At 38.1% G+C, this 23,835-nt stretch overlaps 1 protein-coding gene across 2 annotated transcripts in view; it reads right to left on the bottom strand.

Annotated features, from left to right (window-relative positions):
• UBR5 (ubiquitin protein ligase E3 component n-recognin 5) overlaps positions 1 to 23,835 on the bottom strand; it is a 143,428-nt gene that overhangs the window by 35,118 nt on the left and 84,475 nt on the right. For both annotated transcript variants that reach the window (XM_029222473.1, XM_029222475.1), the window contains exons 23-34: positions 21,374 to 21,525; positions 20,838 to 20,933; positions 20,348 to 20,471; positions 14,517 to 14,614; positions 13,561 to 13,709; positions 12,975 to 13,066; positions 4,214 to 4,360; positions 3,998 to 4,116; positions 3,784 to 3,910; positions 3,568 to 3,697; positions 2,071 to 2,231; positions 1,711 to 1,950 (exon numbers count right to left, since the gene is read on the bottom strand). In XM_029222473.1, the coding sequence (XP_029078306.1) occupies positions 1,711 to 1,950; positions 2,071 to 2,231; positions 3,568 to 3,697; positions 3,784 to 3,910; positions 3,998 to 4,116; positions 4,214 to 4,360; positions 12,975 to 13,066; positions 13,561 to 13,709; positions 14,517 to 14,614; positions 20,348 to 20,471; positions 20,838 to 20,933; positions 21,374 to 21,525 (1,635 nt within the window). The remainder of the gene's footprint in view (positions 1 to 1,710; positions 1,951 to 2,070; positions 2,232 to 3,567; positions 3,698 to 3,783; positions 3,911 to 3,997; positions 4,117 to 4,213; positions 4,361 to 12,974; positions 13,067 to 13,560; positions 13,710 to 14,516; positions 14,615 to 20,347; positions 20,472 to 20,837; positions 20,934 to 21,373; positions 21,526 to 23,835) is intronic.

The following is a 23,835-nucleotide window of genomic DNA, read 5'->3' as shown; positions in this document are numbered from 1 at the left end:
ACATTCTTGGAACACTGGTCAAAATACACCCTTATGAGGAGTGACTGTACTTTATTACAATGAAGGACTTTCTATATTATATCAACAGTTATAGAAAACATTAGCACTATTATCTCTTGATTATCATGAGACCTTCTGGGAAGACATCAGAGATCGGCCAAAGAACAACCAAGAATGAAGAGGAAAGTTTAAGAGTGCACAGTACTTTAATAAAACGACTAAGAAGCAGGGCAAGCTGACAAAAAATCTTGAAAACAGTAGGAACAGGCTATGGGCATTGTTTATAGATGAGATGATCCCAAAATCTGTTCAACAGATAGAAATTTTTATGTTCTAGAACAAAACCAAGGGAAGGGTACAAAGAATTCACAAGGTGATACCACATAAGTAATTGGGGGGCTCCTCACAGGGGATCAGGATCAGAAGCATCACACGGAACACAGAGAGGTTCTGCTAGCATAATGAGATATGGTTTGGCAAGTCTGAAAACATATAGCTCAATTTATTACAGTTTTCAGCAAATCCTGGAAGTATAGCAGTGACAAGGCTACCACTGGAGAACTTTTATAGACAAACCTGGACTTTAGATTCCAGGGTGTCCTAGGAGACCAGACAATAAAGGCAAAGTTGGGATACATACTGGCATATGGAGTAATAATGAGAATAATGAGAGAGAGCACTCAACAACACAGATGAAAACCAAAGAACAAGTCTTGGGAAATGGCCCAAATACTAAAGAAGGGCTTTATTAACACACAGTTGTTTTCCAGAAAAGAGGAATAAGGGTCTTCAGCTCCAAAAGATCCTTATTAAAACACTAGTAACACATGCACACAGTAACAAAATCAGACTTGAGAAAACCAAATAAAATAAACAAATATTTGCAAAAGATCTCTAAAACCTTGCAACTCAGAAGTGTGGCCCCTAAAGCAGAAGTATTGGCACTGTCCTACCTGAAAGTTCCTAAGAAATACAGAATCTCAGGCCCCACACAGACCTCCAGAATCAGCCTCTGCATTTTAGTAAGATACCCAAGTGATTTGCATGCATATTAAAATTTGAGAAGCACTGTGATAAAAGACACCAGAACATTTTAGTTTCTAAACATTCTGACTCAGCAAACTTAGAGCCTAGTTAGGGAAACTATCAAACAAATGGAAAAATGAGACTTAAGAATAAGTAATCTTATAACTAGAAACATTTTTATTGAATTGTTTTAGCCTTATCCTATATAATATGGTTGTAGAGAATATTTTTAAATGCCACCATTCTGGTTGTTATTTAGATTATATAATAACAAGCTGCCCCCTAACCCAAGGCTTTGGACACAGAGAAAGTTAACATGGCTTTTCATTCTTCAACTTGGCCTTATAGCAGGCTATATTTAAAGGTAAGAAAAACCAGAAAGTAATGAAGTACAGAAGTCTAAAGTAAACTTTCTTACCAGATTACTTTATTGGCATAATAAAAATAGTGCTTTTCCAAACAAACAAACAAAAACCCCACAACTACAGATCTATTACTTTAGATGTGTAGACACATGTAGTTTTTAAAGTGCTTTTCACATGTTCCAAACTAAGTAAAATCTTTACCATTGGTTACACAAATGATCCTGTACAGGACCTGAGTGCTTATGCAAAAGTTTTAGTAACATTTGTGACATTTCCAGAGAAAGAATTAATCAGAATCTGTTACCAGACAGAAATTTACCTGCTAGACTGATCAGATGATGGTCTTGGTGGCAGTGGTTCCACTGAAAATAATTCCTCGCTGCCTTGCATGGCATCTATGCTGGTACTTGCCAGAGTAAAAGGTGCAGTTGGACGAGCAATACCCATTCTGACAGGAACAATCAGTGACTCTGCTACATTGCACAATTCTTCTACTGCGTAAGGTAACAGTGCTTGGAATACACGCTTACATTTTCCAATTGGTTGTGGAATAAAGTTGCTAGAGCAAAAAGGGAAATACAGGAATCTTCTGAATCCTTTCATATACAAAATTTTATCACTATCACAAAAAAATGTGAGCAAAATTATATAGAAGCCAAAATAAGAAAGAATGCCTTACTTTTTCTTTTTAGATGAAGCCATTTCCACACTAAGGATGACAAAAACTCTTGCAACTGACCGCAAAAACCTCATTGTCACAGCAATAGCTTCTTCTCTACGTCCCGGTGTGTATTTGTTTTGGAGTTCTTTCACTAGTGTACCTAGTAGAGTATCTAAAAGCTTTAAAAATAGTAATCCACTCTATTAATGTTGAGACATCTCCTAAGATGTTTAGACATTCATAAAGGAAAAAGTTCTAACACTTTTTTGCTATTAACATTTCATAATAAAAACATCACAATATATTTAACCAAAACAATTACAATGTCAGTGATTAATTTATGCCACATGCCCACCACCACTATGCTTGACCTACAGTGGTTCTTAAATGTCTGATCTCTTGTTTTTTAGTCTCAAACTCCTATGAATATCAATTACTATTTAGCAGAACAAAACCTAATATATCAAATCAGAGAAAGAATATATTTCACTCAGTACAGGGTACTTACCAAAACATCAGAGTAGACTCAAATATTTATATTAATATATTCATAATCCCATCCCTCTCACTTAACCATTACTTTCTAGTCGCATTTCTACACACAGTGTATCATAAAGTTATTAATTACAGCGAACACCCAATTCCACATTGTTTTCCCTGTTGTTTTTTAAATGTTACTTAAAATAACCTTTATTTTTAAATCACTGCATTACATTTCAGTAAGTGGTTGACTTGAGTCAACAGTCCTCTATTATCGGATCCATAAAAGTATTTGTTTTTCAATTTTGTATTATTCTGTGACACAATCTTTTTCTTTCCCATATTGTAGATTATTTCTTTATGAAAACTTCTGAGGGCAATGTTAGTTTTATGGCTGTCGACACTGACAAGTTGTTTTCCAAAGGAGTACCAAATGCAATGCCACCTCATCAGTGTCCAAGTCTCATCAGCACTGGGTTTTATAGTTTATATTCTTTTCTAATTTCACAGCAAAAAGAGATATTTAAAAAAAATTCGCACTGAGTTACTATTAATCTTTAACACTGCTTCATACATTTTTATACTGTTCTGTTTTTTTTTTTTTTTGTGGTACGCGGGCCTCTCACGGTTGTGGCCTCTCCCGTTGCAGAGCACAGGCTCTGGACGTGCAGGCTCAGCGGCCATGGCTCACAGGCCCAGCCGCTCCGCGGCATGTGGGATCTTCCCGGACCGGGGCACGAACCCGTGTCCCCTGCCTCGGCAGGCGGACTCTCAACCACTGCGCCACCAGGGAAGCCCTATACTGTTGTATTTTTAATACACTCTAGGACTTTTATTTAGAATGAAAGAAGGAGCTTTCATTGATTGATCTAAAATGAGAAATTTAAATCACCCCCAAAATTCCATTCCCCTTAATGTACTATTTATTTAATTAGAGCTTACTGGTACTTGGGAGCTCGATTAGTAAAATTATGGGAAACTACGTAAAAAAACATCCTTTTCATGTGCTTGTAAATAATTATTCAAAGGACTTACCAAAATATCTGCTGTACACTTGACTATAAGGCAGTGAGTGAAACAGTCCAACCGAATTGTGCCACTTTGCTGATTGAGGTATACTTGCTCTTCTGGCAAAAGATGGCCTATCCTGCTGCTGGCACTGAGACTTGAGGGGAAAGAAAGAATGCACTGTAATCGCCTACACTAACGTGGGAAATAAATAACTCTAAAAAAATGTTAATGAATACATACGGGTCTTTATTCTCCTGTGACCCAAACATAATCATAGATTTCAAAGCATTCCAGTCCTGTAGAACACGCTCCAAGGCAAGCTGGGCAAATCTTGGGGGTTCTAAATCATGATCGGGCATATCTGAATCTAAAAAGAAAAGGAAAAGAAGTAGTGGGTAAGGCAGAAATAAACATACCACTTTTCCTATATGTCATAACTGTCAAATTAACTCACCTTCAGGATTGGCTGTTTTTCGGTTACGATCCTCCCTGATTCGAGGAGGTCTGTACTGGCAATGCTCTACTGTCTGCCTCGCAACTGTCTGCACTAAAAAGAGTAAGAGGTGCTCTCCCCTGCAAAACAGCACATTGTTATGCGGAGGGGGAGAAGCTACTTACCTATGCTGTGCTTTTACAACTCAATTTATGTCCTAAAAATCCCACTACTTGCCTGCTATTTGGCAGAGTGACCAAATTAGTAGCAGTGAGCAGGCGATAAAGTAGATCAAGCCGAGCAGATTTCTGTCCAGCAATTAGAGTTTTACATTTACACTTCTCCCAGCAATCACAATAGGCTGTTGGTGATGTCCGTTTGAGTCTAGAAGGAATTCATACACAAGTACAAAAACAGAAATTTTTTTTAAAATACAAAGGTCTACATTGAAATTACAGAGGCGTAACTCATTAAAACTCAACAGAACCCTTGTTAACTTTTAAATGCAAAGTGTAACTGTTCACGCAACAAACAGGATTACTTTAGTGGTGTAAAGTCTGTAAAGCAACACATGAGAAGAGGTATCTTAACTATCTTGTCAAACACCACTGTAGCATCTAGCACAGTGAGTACACCTAGTAAGCATTCAGTAAGTAAGGTGATTCTCACTTTCAGATATTTAAAACAAGGAAGACAAACTTATTAGCCAAATTTCAAGATGGCGGAGGAGTATGACGTGGAGATCACCTTCCTCCCCACAAATACGTCAGAAATACATCTACATGTGGAACAACGCCTACAGAACACCTACTGAACTCTGGCAGAAGACCTCAGACCTCCCAAAAGGCAAGAAACTCCCCACGTACCTGGGTAGGGCAAAAAAGAAAAGGAAAAACAGAGACAAAAGGATAGGGACGGGACCGGCACCAGTGGGAGGGAGCTGTGAAGGAGGAAAGGTTTCCACACACTAGGAATTCATGGGCAGAGACGGGGGGGGGGGGGGGGGGCGGAGGGGGGAAGCTTCAGAGCCATGGAGGAGAGCGCATCAACAGGGGTGCGGAGGGCAAAGGGGATTCCCTCACAGAGGATCGGTGCCGACCAGCACTCACCAGCCCGAGAGGCTTGTGTGCTAAGCCGCCGGGGCAGGTGGGGGCTGGGAGCTGAGGTTCAGGCTTCAGAGGTCAGATCCCAGGGAGAGGACTGGGGTTGGCAGCATGACCACAGCCTGAAGGGGGCTAGTGTGACACAGCTAGCCGGGAGGGAGTCCGGGAAAAAGGCTGGAACTGCCTAAGAGGCAAGAGACCATTGTTTCGTGGTGCGCAAGGAGAGGGGATTCAGAGCACCGCCTAAACAAGCTTCAGAGAAGGGCGCGAACCGCGGCTATCACCGCAGACCCCAGAGAAGGGCATGGGACGCTAAGGCTGCTGCTGCCGCCACCAAGGAGCCTGTGTGCAAGCACAGGTCACTGTCCACACCTCCCCTCCCGGGAGCCTGTGCAACTTGCCACTGCCAGGGTCCCATGATCCAGGGACAACTTCCCCGGGAGAACACGCGGAACACCTCAGGCTGTTACAACGTCATGCTGGCCTCTGCCGCCGCAGGCTCGCCCAGCATTCCGTACCCCTCCCTCCTCCCCGCCTGAGTGAGCCAGAGCCCCCTAATCAGCTGCTCCTTTAACCCCGTCCTGTCTGGGTGGGAACAGATGCCCTCAGGCGACCTACACAGAGAGGCGGGGCCAAATCCAAAGCTGAACCCCAGGAGCTGCGTGAAAAAAAGAAGAGAAAGGGAAATCTCTCCCAGCAGCCTCAGGAGCAGCAGATTAAATCTCCACAGTCAACTTGATGTACCTGCATTTCTGGAATACCTGAATAGAAAACGAATCATCCCAAATTGAGGCGGTGGACTTTGGAAGCAACGATATATATGTATTTTTCCCTTTTTCTCTTTTTGTGAGTGTGTATGTGTATGCACCTTTGTGTGATTTTGTCTGTATAGCTTTGCTTTTACCATTTGTCCTAGGGTTCTGTCCGTTTTTGGTTTTTTTTTGTATAGTTTTTAGCACTTGTTATCGTTGGTGGATTTGGTTTTTGGTTTGGTTGCTCTCTTCTTTCTTTCAATTACTTTTTAATTTTTTCTTTTTAATAATTTTTAAAATTACTTTAATAACTTTTTTTCTTTTTTTTTTTTCTCCCTTTTCTTCTGAGCCATGGGGCTGATAGGGTCTTTGTGCTCCAGCCGGGTATCAGGCCTGTGCCTCTGAGGTGGGAGAGCCGAGTTCCACCAGAGACCTCCCAGCTCCACGTAATATCAAACAGCAAAAGCTCTCCCACAGAACGCCATCTCAACACTGAGACCCAGCTCCACTCAACGACCAGCAAGCCACAGTGCTGGACACCCTATGCCAAACAACTAGCAAGACAGGAACACAACCCCACCCATTAGCAGAGACGCTGCCTAAAATCATAATAAGGTCACAGACACCCTAAAACACACCACCAGACGTGGTCCTGCCCACCAGAAAGATAACATGCAGCCTCATCTTCCAGAACACAGGCACCAGTCCCCTTGACCAGGAAGCCTACACAACCCGCGGAACCAACCTTAGCCACTGGGGGCCGACAACAAAAACAACGGGAACTACGAAACTGCAGCCTGTGAAAAGGAGACCCCAAACACAGTAAGTTAAGCAAAATGAGAAGTCAGAGAAACACACAGCAGATGAAGGAGCAAGGTAAAAACCCACCAGACCAAACAGATGAAGAGGAAACAGGCAGTCTACCTGAAAAAGAATTCAGAATAATGATAGTAAAGATGATCTGAAATCTTGGAAATAGAACGGAGAAAATACAAGAAACATTTAACAAGAACCTAGAAGACCTTAAGAGCAAACAAACAATGATGAACAACACAAAATATGAAATTAAAAATTCTCTAGAAGGAATCAATAGCAGAATAACTGAGGTAGAAGAACAGATTAAGTGACCTGGACGATAAAATAGTGGAAATAACTACTGCAGAGCAGAATAAAGAAAAAAGAATGAAAAGATTTGAGGACAGTCTCAGAGACCCCTGGGACATTAAACACACCAACATTCGAATTATAGGGGTCCCAGAAGAAGAAAAGAAAAGAAAGGGACTGAGAAAGTATTTGAAGAGATTACAGTTGAAAACCTCCCTAATATGGGAAAGGAAATAGTCAATCAAGTCCAGGAAGCGCAGAGTCCCATACATGAAAAATCCAAGGAGAACCACGCCAAGACAAATATTAATCATGCCATCAAAAATTAAATACAAGGAAAAAATGTTAAAAGCAGCAAGGGAAAAGCAACAAATAACATACAAGGTAAATCCCATAAGGTTAACAGCTGATCTTTCAGCAGAAACTCTGCAAGCCAGAAGGGAGTGGCAGGACATATTTAAAGTGACGAAAGGGAAAAAACTACAACCAAGATTACTCTACCCAGCAAGGATCTCATTCAGATTTGATGGAGAAATTTAAAACCTTTACAGACACGCAAAAGTTAAGAGAACTCAGCACCACCAAACCAGCTTTACAACAAATTCTAAAGGAACTTCTCTAGGGAGGAAACACAAGAGAAGGAAAAGACCTACAATAACGAACCCAAAACAATTAAGAAAATGGTAATAGGAACAGATATATTGATAACTACCTTAAATGTAAATGGATTAAATGCTCCAACGAAAAGACATAGACTGCATGAATGGATACGAAAACAAGACCTGTATACGTCTATGAGAGACCCACTTCAGACCTAGTGACACACACAGACTGAAAGTGAGGGGATGGAAAAAGATATTCCATGCAAATGGAAATCAAAAGAAAACTGGAGTAGCAATTCTCATATCAGACAAAACTGACTTTAAAATACAGACTATTGGGCTTCCCTGGTGGCGCAGTGGTTGAGAATCTGCCTGCCAATCCAGGCGACATGGGTTCGAGCCCTGGTCTGGGAAGATCCCACATGCCGCGGAGCAACTAGGCCCCTGAGCCACAACTACTGAGCCTGCACGTCTGGAGCTCATGCTCCGCAACAAGAGAGGCCTCGACAGTGAGAGGCCCGCGCACCGCGATGAAGAGTGGCCCCCGCTCGCCGCAACTAGGGAAAGCCCTTGCACAGAAACGAAGACCCAACACAGCCAAAAATAAAGAAAGAAAGAGGATTTTATTTAAAAAAATAAAATAAAATTGAAAAAATACAGACTATTATAAGAGACAAAGAAGGACACTACATAATGATCAAGGGATCAATCCAAGAAGAAGATATAACAATTGTAAATATTTATGCACCCAACATAGGAGCACCTCAATACATAAGGCAAATGCTAACAGCCATAAAAGGGGAAATCGACAGTAACACAATCCTAGTAGGGGACTTTAACACCCCACTTTCACCAATGGACAGATTATCCAAAATGAAAATAAATAAGGAAACACAAGCTTTAAATGGCACATTAAACAAGATGGACTTAATTGATATTTATAGAACATTCCATCCAAAAACAACAGAATACGCTTTCTTCTCAAGTGCTCATGGAACATTCTCCAGGACAGATCATATCTTGGGTCACAAATCAAGCCTTGGTAAATTTATGAAAATTGAAATCATATCAAGTATCTTTTCCAACCACAACACTATGAGACTAGGTATCAATTACAGGAAAAAATTTGTAAAAAATAAAAACACATGGAGGCTAAACAATACACTACTAACCAAGAGATCACTGAAGAAATCAAAGAGGAAATCAAAAAATACCTAGAAAAAACTGACAATGAAAACACAATGACCCAAAACCTATGGGATGCAGCAAAAGCAGTTCTGAGAGGGACATTTATAGCAATGCAATCCTACCTCAAGAAACAAGAAACATCTCAAATAAACAACCTAACCTTACACCTAAAGCAATTAGAGAAAGAACAACAACAAAAAAAAACCCCCCAAAGTTAGCAGAAGGAAAGAAATCATAAAGATCAGATCAGAAATAAATGAAAAAGAAACCAAGGAAACAATAGCAAAGATCAGTAAAGCTAAAAGCTGGTCCTTAGAGAAGATAAAATTGATAAACCGTTAGCCAGACTCATCACAAAAAAACGGGAGAAGACTCAAATCAATAGAATTAGAAAAGAAAAAGGAGAAGTAAAAACTGACACTGCAGCAATACAAAGGATCATGAGAGATGACTACAAGCAACTATATGCCAATAAAATGGACAACCTCGAAGAAAACGACATATTCTTAGAAAGCACAACCTTCCAAGACTGAACCAGGAAGAAATAGAAAATATAAACAGACCAATCACAAGCACTGAAATTGCGACTGTGATTTAAAATCTTCCAACAAACAAAAGTCCAGTACCAGATGGCTTCACAGGCGAATTCTACCAAACATTTAGAGAAGAGCTGACACCAATCCTTCTCAAAATCTTCCAAGACACAGCAGAGGGAGGAATACTCCCCAACTCATTCTACGAGGCCACCATCACCCTGATACCAAAACCAGACGAAGATGTCACAAAGAAAGAAAACTACAGGCCAGTATCACTGATGAACATAGATGCAAAAATCCTCAACAAAATACTAGCAAACAGAATCCACTAAAAGGATTATATACCAGGATCAAGTGGGGTTTATCCCACAAATGCAAGGATTCTTCATTATATGCAAACCAATCAATGTGACAAAACATATTAACAAATTGAAGAATAAAAACCATATGATAATCTCAACAGATGCAGAAAAAGCTTTTGACAAAATTCAACACTCATTTATGATAAAACCCACCCAGTAAGTAGGCATAGAGGGAACTTACCTCAACATAATAAAGGCCATATATGACAAACCTACAGCCAACATTGTTCTCAATGGTGAAAAACTGAAACAGTATCCTCTAAGATCATGAACAAAACAAGGTTGTCCACTCTCACCACTATTATTCAACATAGTTCTGGAAGTTTTAGCCACAGCAATCAAAGAAAAAGAAATAAAGGAATCCAAATCGGAAAAGAAAAAGTAAAACTGTCACTGCAGATGACATGATACTATACATAGAGAATCCTAAAGATGCTACCAGAAAACTACTAGAGCTAATCAATGTATCTGGTAAAGTAGCAGGATACAAAATTAATTCACAGAAATCTCTTGCATTCCTATAACACTAATGATGAAAAATCTGAAAGAGAAATTAAGGAAACACTCCCATTTACCACTGCAACAGAAAGAATAAAATACCTAGGAATAAAGCTACCTAAGGAGACAAAAGACCTGTATGCAGAAAACTACTAAGACACTGATGAAAGAAATTAAAGGTAATACAAACAGATGGAGAGATATACCATGTTCTTGGATTGGAAGAATCAACACTGTGAAAATGACTCTACTACCCAAAGCAATCTGCAGATTCAATGCAATCCCTATCAAACTACCAATGGCATTTTTCACAGAACTAGAACGAAAATTTCACAATTTGTATGGAAACACAAAAGACCCCATATATAGCCAATGCAATCTTGAGAAAGAAAAACGGAGCTGGAGGAATCAGGCTCCCAGACTTCAGACTATACTACAAAGCTACAGTAATCAAGAGAGTATGGTACCGGCACAAAAAGAGACATATAGAGAGTATGGTACCGGCACAAAAAGAGACATATAGATCAATGGAACAGGATAGAAAGCCCAGAGATAAACCCAGGCACATATGGTCACCTTATTTTTGATAAAGGAGACAAGAATATACAATGGAGAAAAGACAGCCTCTTCAATAGGTGGTGCTGGGAAAACTGGATAGCTACCTGTAAAAGAATGAAATTAGAACACTCCCTAACACCACACACAAAAATTAACTCAAAATGGATTAAAGACCTAAATGTAAGGCCAGACACCATCAAACTCTTAGAGGAAAACATAGGCAGAACACTCTATGACATAAATCACAGCAAGATCCTTTCTGACCCACCTCCTGGAGAAATGGAAATAAAAATAAACAAATGGGACCTAATGAAACTTCAAAGCTTTTGCACAGCAAAGGAAACCATAAACAAGACCAAAAGACAACCCTCAGAATGGGACAAAATATTTGCAAATGAAGCAACTGACAAAGGATTAATCTCCAAAATTTACAAGCAGCTTATGCAGCTCAATATCAAAAAAACAAACAACCCAATCCAAAAACGGGCAGAAGGCCTAAACAGACACTTCTCCAAAGAAGACATACAGATTGCCAACAAACACATGAAAGGTTGCTCAACATCACTAATCATCAGAGAAATGCAAATCAAAACTACAATGAGATATCACCTCACACCGGTCAGAATGGCCATCATCAAAAAATCTAGAAACAATAAATGCTGGAGAGGGTGTGGAGAAAAGGGAACCTTCTTGCACTGCTGGTGGAAATGTAAACTGATTCAGCCACTATGGAGAACAGTATGGAGGTTCCTTAAGAAACTAAAAATAGAACTACCATATGACCCAGCAATCCCACTACTGGGCATATTCCCTGAGAAAACCATAATTCAAAACGAGTCATGTACCACAATGTTCACTGCTGCTCTATTTACAATAGCCAAGACATGGAAGCAACCTAAGTGTCCATCAACAGATGAATGGATAAAGAAGATGTGGCACATATATACGATGGAATACTACTCAGCCAGAAAAAGAAACGAAGTTGAGTTATTTGTAGGGAGGTGGATGGACCTAGAGTCTGTCATACAGAGTGAAGTAAGGCAGAAAGAGAAAAACAAATACCGTATGCTAACACATATATATGGAATCTAAAGAAAAAAAAAAAGGTTCTGAAGAACCTAGGAGCAGGACAGGAATAAAGACCCAGATGTACAGAACGGACTTGAGGACACAGGGAGGGGGAAGATAAGCTGGGACAAAGTGAGAGAGTGGCATGGACATATATACACTACCAAATGTAAAATAGCTAGCTAGTGGGAAGCAGCCGCATAGCACAGGGAGATCAGCTCAGTGCTCTGTGGCCACCTAGAGGGGTGGGATAGGGAAGGTGGGAGGGAGGCTCAAGAGGGAGGAGATATGGGGACATATGTATATGTACAGCTGATTCACTTCGTTATAAAGCAGAAACTAACACACCATTGTAAAGCAATTATACTCCAAGAAAGATGTTAAAAAGAAAATAAATAAAGCACAATAGAGGATTTTTACAAACCAATTCTCTATTAACTATTTTTACATCTACACACCTGTGGCACAGCTATAGCTGATGTCCCTACTGGGACTCTGAGGCACTGCAAATGTTAGTGCTGGGATAATTTTATTGCTTCTTAGGTCTGTGAAAACTAAGAAACTAACCATAGCAACTCTATTGCTGGATGAAGGTTATTACATTTAGTTTAAGAAGTAAACAAGGCACGGGCTTCCCTGGCGGCACAGTGGTTGAGAGTCCGCCTGCCGATGCAGGGGACACGGGTTCATGCCCCGGTCCGGGAAGATCCTACATGCCACGGAGCGGCTAAGCCCGTGAGCCATGGCCGCTGAGCCTGCGCATCTGGAGCCTGTGCTCCGCAACGGGAGAGGCCCGCGTACCGCAAAAAAAACCCCAAAAAACAACAAGGCACATGCCAAATCATGATTCCCTTAATGCCTTCAGCGGTTTCCTGCTAATATACCCTACTACAGGGGGGCCTGAGACTTTGGCTGGAGAACACAGACAGAAACATTCTGTATATATATTTCTTAAAAGGCTGATTCTAGTCACAATGTATGATCACATATTTCTTGCACATCAGGCTAGTTTTATGTAAAGAGTAGAACTAGCAAACAAACATTGCAAAGTACTCTTTAAATCAAAAACTACGTTTTAATACACACAGTGGCTTAACGTGGGCAACCTGACAGAACCTCATGCTTTCTGAATTATGAAACAAAGCATGACTCAGTACAGATTATTTTAATATGGGAATATGAATCTAAGTAGTTTACAATATTAAAGAAAACTAAAGTCACACTCACTTGCAATCATGACCTTTATGACAAACCCTTGCACATTCTGTACAACAACAGAGGGACTCCAGCAAGCCACATGTACGACACTCAAAAATATCCTAAAATGAAAAGGATATACTTTTTAGAAAAATGATATGTATGTCTCATCACAATAATTATTTCTGATATTTTCTAAAACAATTCAATCACAACAACAGCAGAGCAAAATTAATGTGCTCTGGGAAACAGTCACAGATGGGTACACAAATGGGAATCAAATATTACCAGAAGGGCAAAAATAATCTGTATCATCCAAAAAAAGGCATAACTGTTATAAAGTCTAAATCAAGAGCTGTGAATCAGATTATACTACCCAGCGAAGATTTCTAATTTTTATGACAGCCCGTAACTGGTGTTAACAGTCAACTCCTTTGCCTCATTTATTTAGGAATTAAATACAAATTAATTTTCTTTGGAGAATTTTAAAACTCAGGAGTAAAAGGAAATACCAGCCTTGCAATTCCAAAGCTAAGAACTATAACTCTGGTGATGGTCAAAGGGAAGAAAAGAAAACCTAGATAGCATAAATATAGGGAAATATAAAATAACTTACCTGGTTAATATGCTCTGCTCCAGTCCATGTAAAACTGCAGGTATCATTACAACATAAGACATATAAAGGAGAGTCATCAGGGTTGGTACCTGATGGGCAAACCATGCCCATAAATACATCTTCCTCTTTTTCACTTGAGGACACTTCAGCTAAAAAGATTAAAAACATAATAGTTCATACATCAAGAAAAGACTTACAGCCATCTACTCCTTTCCTCAAATGGAAAAGCTCTAACATTTACATAGTATAAATAAGAAACTACTATATATTAATAAAATAAATTGACATACAAAGTCAACAATGCAAGGAAATCTAGTCAATTCTGGTGCAAAGTAAAGCAAAGCATAATTATATCATAACCACATATGAGGACAATACAAATACATCAAACATCAGCCTTCTGAGTCATTAGCTCTACCTCATGCAGTTAAGATTCAAGTTCTAGCTCTACTTAACAAATTATAGACAATCACGTAATTTATTCATAGCCAGTATTTTTTAAAAGATAACTACTAAATCTTTTAAAGGCTGGTTGGCAGGAACTGATATTCCTTAATGCTTTCTGTTAGGCAGTAAATCCAAGTCAGAAAGAACAGTAAGACTTCTGGCCTGTTCTTTCCATAAAATTTTATCACTAACACGAATTAACACGTGGACAGGTTCTAAGAATAATCCATCTTTTCTTTCAAAAGATTAATCATTACACAGTCCATTATGGAATTTTTTTTTAATTTAAGGAAATTTATACCAGCTGCTTTTTGATGGAAAGTTAGAAGGTACAATATGCTTGAAAAAAGTATAAGCATATGAATTTCATACACATAAGCAAAAGAATTATCTTGATAGTTTCTAATCAGTATCATTTCCATATACAGAAATTAGGTTTGAATAATTATAGAAGAGAATCTATTCAAATTAAAAAATAAGCAACCCTTTTAGAAGTTGAAATAAATTACCTTTTGCAATTTTCTGGGCTGTTTCTAAAATGGTAATTGCAGCAGGATAAGCTCGGCCACTTACAGCTGACATAAATGGGGTCATACCTCTTGCATCCCTAAAATGAGAAAAATTGTATATAAAAATATTATCAATTATTGTCCTTCCTGATTATGAAAGTAACACATGTGCATGATGAAACAAAAAAACAGTTTTGTCTTAGTAAATAATGTCTCACCATTCAAAGAAAACCATCAGTGGTATTTTCTGGCCTCATATTACCTCACTTAAAGCCACTTTGTGGAACCTCTGTCTCTCTAAACCATGGTCTACTTTCTTGGCTTTAGTGACACTAAAGAATAGACCAGCAAGGGCTCTGGAGTAAACTAATACTTTCTAGACGTGAGCATAGTAACAGGCTCTATCTCAAGCTATTGTGAGGAGGATTATATGAATTATTACTTAAAAGGTTTCAGCACAGTGCCTAGCAAAAAACAAGTATTCAGTTAAGTGTTAGCTATTATTATTACGAGTTTCCTCTTTAAAATGTATTTAAACATTCTTCACTGAATTTCTATTTCCTCCTAGACCCCTCGCATTTCCCAGAAGTCAGTCCTCAGCCGTTTGTGCCTCTCTCTCTCTTCTGCCATAGCAACTACCACTTCTCTCAAAATAATACGGTTCCAACACCTACACTTGTTTACTTGATAAGCCTACTTGGGATTTCCCAGTGGTATCTTACATTCAACGTGTCTAAAACTCAAATCATCTTTCTCCGCAAACCTGCTCTCTACCTGACTTATCTATGTCACCCAACAGTATCACTGTCCCAAGTAACTTCAGACAAAACTTTTGGTTCTTCACAAAGTATTCCTTCTAAAGCAATTTTTAAACTTCTGCATCTCATCTTTCTTTTCCATTTTCAACAACTCAATAGTTCAGTTTATTACAACACACATATTAAAGGCTATGACAGACATATAAACATAGCCTTGACTCTGGTTTGTACTCTTGCCTATTTTCATCTCTTTTATACCACCATCTCATTACTATTCTTATAATCCCACTTTGATACTATTACAGTCTAACAAAGGCCATTATTGAGAGGATTCAAGCCCAAAGAACAGAGACCAAAGTAGTGATTTTAACCTATTTTTTTCAGATCCACTGGCTGTTGTTCTCTTCTTTCTAATCCTCCACTCTGAATTGGATGAATTACTGTTCCTCATAATATTCATACTTCTCCATGTTGTTGTTCCCTCTTCTCCCTATTTCTCATGGTTCTACTCAAACTTCATTTTCATGAAGCTGCTTACTGTAGAATAAACACACTTCTCCCTTCTGTTTACTCCAAAACACACTTATGTGTCCCTTTAGCCAGATTCAACCAAGAAAAAAGCTCAAATAAATAAAATCAGAATTGAAAGAGAAGTTACAACCAAGATCAAACAAATACAAAGGATCATAAGAGATTTACTATGAATGATTACACACCAATAAAATGGACAACTTAGAAGAAATGGATAAACTCCTAGAAACATACAATCTCCCGAGACCGAATCAGAAAGAAATAGAAAATATGAGCAGAATGATTACCAGTAATAAAATTGAATTGGTAATTTAAAAACTCCCAACAAACAAAGGTCCATGACCAGGCAGCTTCAGAGGTGAATTCTACCAAACATTTAAGGGGTTAACACCTATCCTTCTCAAACCATTCCCCAAAAAAGTAAGAGGAAGAAATGCTTCCACACTCATCCTACGAGGCCAGCATCGCCTTGATACCAAAACCCAAGACATCACAAAACATTTTAATTAATTAATCAATCACAGGCCAATATCACTGATGAACAGAGATGCAAAAATCCTCAACAAAATATCAGCAAACCAAATTCAGCAATAATTGAAAGGATGATATACCATGATGAAGCAGGGGATTTATCTCAGGATGCAAGTACGGTTCAATATCCACAAATCAATCAACATGATACACATTAACAAACTGAAAAATAAAATTGTATCATCACCTCAGTAGAAGCAGAGAAGGATTCTGACAGAATTCAACATCCACTTATGATAGAAACTCTCCAGAAAGTGGGTACAGAGGGAACATACCTCAACATAATCAATGCCACATATTGGCAGGCCCACGGTTAACATAATAAAAGGTGAAAAGTTGAAAGCATTTCCTCTAAGATCAGGAACAAGAAAAGGATGCCCACTCTCACCACTTTCATTCAACAAAGTATTTTAAGCCTAGCCACAGCAATTAGATAAGAAAAAGAACAAAAAGGCATCCAAATTGGAAAGATGGAAGTAAAATTATCACTGTTTGTAGATGACATATACTACATATAGAAAACCCTAAAGATGCCACCCAAACGCAATTAGAACAAACAAATGAATTGAGTAAAGTTGCAGGAAACAAAATTAATATGCAGAAATCTACTGCATTTGTATACACTAAAAACAAACTATCAGAAAGAGAAATTAAGAAAACAATCCCATTTACAATTGCATCAAAAATAACAAACTACCTAGGAATACATCTAATCAAGGAGGTAAAAAGACCTGTACTTGGAATATGTGGAATACTATAAGACATTGATGAAAGAAATTGAAGATGACCAGAAATGGAAAAATAAACCTTGCTCATGGATTGGAAGAATCAGTGTTACTGAAATGACCATACTACTTAAAGCAATCTACAGATTTAATGCAATCCCTATCAAAATACACATGACATTTTTCTAAGAACTAGAACAAATAATCATCAAATTTATATGGAACCATGAAAGACCCCAAAACAGCCAAAGCAATCTTGAGGGAAAAAAACCCAAAGCTGGAGGCATCATGTTCCCTGATTTCAAACAGTACTACAAACCTGTATTAATCAAATGGTATGGTACTAGCATAAAAAAAAGACACAGAGATCAATGGAACAGAAGAGATGGCCTTGCAAAAATAAAAAACTCAAAACACCTTCTTGTACACTAAATAGGGAAGGTGACATAAGGGTCAAGGCTGGGAGTCCCCATTCTGTAATAAAGACACATACCAGGGCTGGAATTCCAGCTATGCCACTCACTAGTTTTGTGAGCCTGGGCAAGTTCATTAACCCATGACAAAGGAGGCAAGAATATATAATGGGGGAAAAAGACAGTCTCTTCAACAAATAGTGTTGACAAAATTGGACAGCTAACTGCAAAAGCATCAAACTGGGCTACTTTCTCTCACCATATAAAAAAATAAATTCAAAGTGGATTAGGGACTTAAATGTATGACCTGAACCCATAAAACTCCTAAAAGAAAACACAGGCAGTATGCTCTTTGACACTGGTCTTACGTTTTATTTTTTTTGGATCTGCCTCTTCAGGCAAGGAAAACAAAAGCAAAATCAAACAAACAGGACTACATCAAACTAAAAAGTTTTTGAGGAAACCACCAACAAAATGAAAAGCCCACCTACTGAACAGGAGAAGATATTTGCCCATGATATATCCAATAAGGGACTGATATCCAAAATATGCAAAGAACTCATACAATTCAACATCAAACAAACCCAATCTGATTAAAAACTGGGCCGGAGACCTGAACATTTTTCCAAAGAAGACATACGACAGATGGCCAACACACACGTGAATAAGTTCAACATCACTAGTCATCAACATCACTAGTCATCATAAGTTCAACATCACTAGAAATGCAAATCAAAACCACAGTAAGATACTACCTCACATCTGTCAGAATGGCTATTATCAAAAAAGACAACAAATTAACAAGTGTTGGCGAGGATGTGGAGAAAAGGGAAGCCTCTTGCAGAAACAGACTCATAGATGCAGAGAACAAACTAGTGGTTGCCAGAGGGCAGGGGGTTAGGAGAATGAGTGAAATAGGTGAGGTACAAACTTCCAGTTATAAAATAAGTCATGAGGACAGCATAGGGAATATAATCAATAACACTGTAATAACTTTGTATGGTGACAGATGGTAACTACACTTATCGTGGTGGTCATTTTGTAATGTAAAAAAATATCAAATCAGTATGTTGTACACCTGAAACTAACATAATAAGTCAATTATACTTCAATAAAAAAAGAAGAAAAAACCCTTTTCTTACTGAGTCATCTCCATGGTAAATAATTCCCAGATACATCACTTAGGAAACTGTGTTAGCAACTGTAGGAAATTCTCCTGTATCTGTAGTATAAAAAAGCAAAAAGGGCCAGTTTGACCATCTCTATACTTATCACCTAAAACTCAGGCAAAAGAACACTGCCTCTGGGCTTCCCTGGTGGCGCAGTGGTTGAGAGTCTGCCTGCCGATGCAGGGGACACGGGTTCGTGCCCCGGTCCGGGAAGATCCCACATGCCGTGGAGTGGCTGGGCCCATGAGCCATGGCTGCTGAGCCTGTGCTCCGCAACGGGAGAGGCCACAACAGTGAGAGGCCCGCATAGAGCAAAAAAAAAAAGAACACTGCCTCTCCTAGTAACATCAGCTTATGAATACAGTGGCATATTGGGTGTTTTCCAGATATTTTATATGTTTTTTTAGATAAAGGAGGAAAAAGTCAACCACTGTGAGGGTACTAAAATAAAGCACTAGTGAAATAGAAATGAATTGTAGAAATATAAAATGAATTAACAGCAAAGAGAAAGAGAATAAGAACATAAAATAACTTTTTAGACACCACCACGAGGAAATTATACAAAGGTAATATGATTAAAAACACCATAAATGCAAAAAGATGACAACTGAGAAAATAAAAACAGAAAGATATACTGTATGTATCCATATATAAACCACTTTTATCTATGCCTCAAACCACTAATAAATTATTAAGATGCTTCTGTCATAATAACTCTGTTTATAATCCAATGACTTATTTTACTAGTGTGGGGCAGCCTTCATTAAATCATAATTTCATAAATTTGGTCATTTTCATCCAAAGGGCAGTAAGACTTAAACATGAAAACTCCCTCACCCTCAAAGATAAAAAAACTCATAACACCTTCTTGTACTAAATAGGGAAGGTGACATAAGGGTCAAGGCTGGGAGTCCCAGTTCTGTAATAAAGACACATACCAGGGCTGGAATTCCAGCTATGCCACTCAATAGTTTTGTGAGCCTGGGCAAGTTAATTAACCTCTAAGCCCACTGCTGCAAATGTAAAGTGGAGATAATATTATCTACTCCAGACAGTTATATCTAGAATAAGAGTTAATGCAAGTAGAGCTTGACACAGATTAATAACTATTATAAAAACACTCATCATTATGAGTTTGTAAAGGAAGATAAACAATCAAGTTGCAGGTAGAGATGTAACCTATTAACGGTTAATGAGCACTTACAACAGAATACTTATCAAAAGCTCTGTATGATCTCATGATGATTCCGTAAGCCAAGATTTCCAAAGAAACCGTAAGAATCATCCTTGGATTTTCACAATACAGATTCCAGGCCCCATTTCAGGCCTGCTGAGTTATACTTCTAGTGTAGAGCTTGGGGAAGAATGTGTATAATTTTTAAAGTTCTCCAGGTGACAGTGATATAACTAATTTATGGATTCAACATTTGAGAGCAACTATACTGTGATCTTTTTAACATATAAATATACACCCTCATCAAGCTAACATAAAATCAAACTATTCATTTAGTGTACCCTGTATTATATCGAGAAGGCCTCTTTCACTAAAGAGAGCTTACTTAGTAACACGGAAAATACAATGCTAGATTCCGATAAATTTTAAATTCAATTAAGATAATTGTTGTTCCATATGTTGCAAGATCAACTTAACAGTAAAAGGAGTAAAGCTAAATCTTCATATCAAAAGTATATTAAACTTCTTACTTGGCAGAGAGAAGTTCTCGTAGATAGGGCTGTAGAACAACACTGTCACATAACAATTTTAATATAAAATGAGCGTTGGCCTTTCGATCCTTGGATTCTACTACAGATGGCTCTGTGGAAGGACCTGTAATTAAGCAGATCCACTTGGTAACAAAAGTGTTCAAAACAGAGTGAAAGACTGTTCTAGAATAATATACCAAGTATCTATCAAATAAACCACCAGAAAAATATTTGAGTATTGGTAACAAATTAATAACTTCACTACAGAGAATTTAAACACATTAACACATTTTATAAATCTCAACTGATGAAATATATGCACATACACACCACAGCTTCACTGATATACAGAAGATAAGTCACAGAATTAGATATTTTTCAAGCCAAGAAGTCTCCTTGAGATAAACTGTAGAACTGTAGAAACCTATATACAAAGTGTTTAGTTTTATCTTCCAAATGCCTAGGTAGATAAAATAGTAGAGATTCTCACCTGGAATGGTGGAGGTGCTTGGTCCTTGACCGGTGCCAGTCGCTGCTGTGGTAAGAGATCCCACAGCAGGGGCCAGGATAAAATCAATGTCACCATCTTTCAGTAAACAGAACAGCAGGATGTACATCATTATAGGCAACATATCCCTAACATGTTCTTTTAACTGGCCTTAAGGCTTTTCTCTGCAAGCCAAAGGTCAAATCGGACGGAGGCTTAAGTGGATGCTTCTTTTCCAAACTATAATAGAAGGAATCCACTATTGGATTCCTATTGACTTATCTTGATATATTATTAGCTAGCTTCTTACCAGTATAGAAATATGTATTTCAGTAGAAGAGGGATATCTAACAAGACTTTCTAGAATTTTAATTTTTAAGTTACAAACATCTTAAACCAAATCTATGTAAGCTAGTTATAATACTCATTATGCTAATTTTAACAATTTCAGATTTCTAAATATCCCACTGAAATGTTTATTTCTTTTCTTTCACGACCCTGTCTTTTTGTTAAACACTGAATAAGATAACAGATCTTACCAGGATCCATTGCAGGAGGGTCAGGAACCCAACTAGGGGGAGCTATGGGGGGTGAAACTGGATCTTGGTGGTCACTGGATGAAGCTCCAGCTTCATGTCTACCCAAACCAGCCGCTCTCAATGAACGTCTCATCATTTCCCGTAATCTCAAACTAGAAGAACATGGACAAAATCAGAGCTCACTACCACGTCTAAGTGTAAGGATAAGGTGCACAGAACTTCTCATCTGAGATGAAAGTTTGTTCTACAAGCAAATACTCCAGGCAGGAAAGTGAAGTACAAATGCCAATTCTGGAATCACAGAATAAGTCAGCAAGGGATAGAAACGGAACTGGGGGATCCTAGTACCCAGTTCAGCACTAAAACCACTATATTAAGCTCCCACAGAAACTTAAGCACCGGGAACAAAAGTTGCAGTGAAGTTAAGATTAGGAAATAATCTCTCATACAGTTAAGATAAATGAACAGCTGAACATTAAAACAAAAAAAAATTCTGTCCCCTGTTTATCATCAGTAAGAATTAAGTTCAATAGTAGACATTGGCAAAACATACTGATAAGCACAAAACCAATATTGTTAGCCCACTAAACCCCTTTTCTGTGCTCTCAAAAGCAATGGAACTAATATCCACACAGTAAGTAGTTTTCAAACAAAGATCAATTTAGGTTTATTTTTTATACAAAAAAGTTTTTTTAACAGTACAACTTCATCCCAAGGAAATTAATGAATGAAACTGGAGCTTGTAAAATGTGTTGTTAGATTAATATCTGGGCGTGATTTTTTTTTCTCCTGCTATACAGGTGTGCACATCGCTAAAAAGATAAAGAAATAATCACAAACACAGACCTCATTAGGGGAACTAGTAAACTACCTGTACAAAAATCTATACCTCTGAATAAAAGCTTACAAAGGCTACAAAATTAACACATTAAAAACTAGCAGCAATTAAGAGAGAGCACATAAGGCAAAGCCTTTCACTTGGCCACAATTTTAGAGCTTCTAAATGAATAAAGAGTAAGAATTCAATTTTAAGGGCCAGGCAACACATAAGGGACTGCTTTCTCCCAGGCAGATTTAATCCCAAAGACATGACATTTCTGATGTGAAAAACCTAACACCTTACCAGGTGAGCATTATATGTCTGCAAATAAGTAATTCAGAAATACTTGTATTAATGTTTGAATCTCTAATTATTATTTAATCCGAGGGTAAGTGTGTTTTTCCATAGCAATACATTTTCAGTTTTATGAGTAAAATTTTTTAAAAATGCATTTAGAAGCTACTTTCAGGAACCCATCTATTTTATAAGGCTTGTGTATGATGATGTACCTTGGGGAAGAGAAACATTTTTTGGAAGATTCTGCAAAGTAAATTTTAATGTCTCAAAAAATATACTAGCTATTATAGTATGCACTATTAAAAAATACCTATAGTTAATTCTTTTATGGTACTGGTGTCTTCTCTCTCCCAATTTAGGAATCTGAGTTCAAGAGTTTTTATAATATGGAAGGGAGCAGGGAACAGTGATTATGATTCTTTCAGTCAAGGTCACGTCCCTGTCCAAGATATCACCCAAAGAGCATGGCAGGCTCCTTACCAGTAACAGCACACACCCGGGTGACTTCACACGGTGATGCTCCTATACAATTTTAAATAAGCTCAACACAGACACTTGGTATCCTAATGTGTCTTACTCAAAACACACAGAGAGAAAAAAATCAGCGGTAATTGGGAGGCACTGCAAATAACCTGAAAATAAATGCATGTTTTGGGCTTATCAAGAAGAATGCTTACACCAGGGTCGCAAACACAATGCCTACTGGGCCTGGAAAGTAAAATAAACTGAGGAAAGGGCAGTCAGGTGTAAGAAGTAGGGGGTCATGGCAAACTAGAGGCATACATGCTCATCTAAAGGCATTCGAATTTTAAAGAAAAAAAAAAAATTTTAACATTGCACAGGCCAAACAAAACATATATGGGCTATTCTCCAACCTCTAGCCTAGAGCACATTAAGAATAAATGAAGATAAATTGAGACCATAGTCTCATCTTGAACTTGCAAACTCCCAACTTTGTTGTTGTGATGTAGTCAATTCAATATTATATGAGGGGGTCATTCCTTGTCATTTAAAAAAATTGTCCTCTACCTCTTTTCTTCATTAGGTCTTGGGAACATTTTTAAGTACAATGCCCAGCTCCTCATACAGATTCTTTCAAAACAAAAAACAAAAAAAAACAAAAAAAAGAAAATTATTCTTCAAGATGTTGTACACAATTCATGAAGATTCACCTGTATCCTCAGTGGCTGAGGACAATACTGAGGAGACACCACCTTGGCTGCTAAGATTCAGAGTTTTGACATTTCTTCGTATAGGCTTGCCTGGAGTCATCGTATTTTCTGACAATATGGAAGAATTCAAGGTTGATGTAATTTCCTCTTTGTAAGCACGTTATATCCATGCT

This window comes from Monodon monoceros, unplaced genomic scaffold (genome assembly GCF_005190385.1).
Source record: "Monodon monoceros isolate NGI ecotype Baffin Bay Population unplaced genomic scaffold, NGI_Narwhal_1 Super_Scaffold_14, whole genome shotgun sequence".
Classification (NCBI taxonomy): domain Eukaryota; kingdom Metazoa; phylum Chordata; class Mammalia; order Artiodactyla; family Monodontidae; genus Monodon; species Monodon monoceros.
This window is presented reverse-complemented; position numbering and strand designations above follow the sequence as displayed.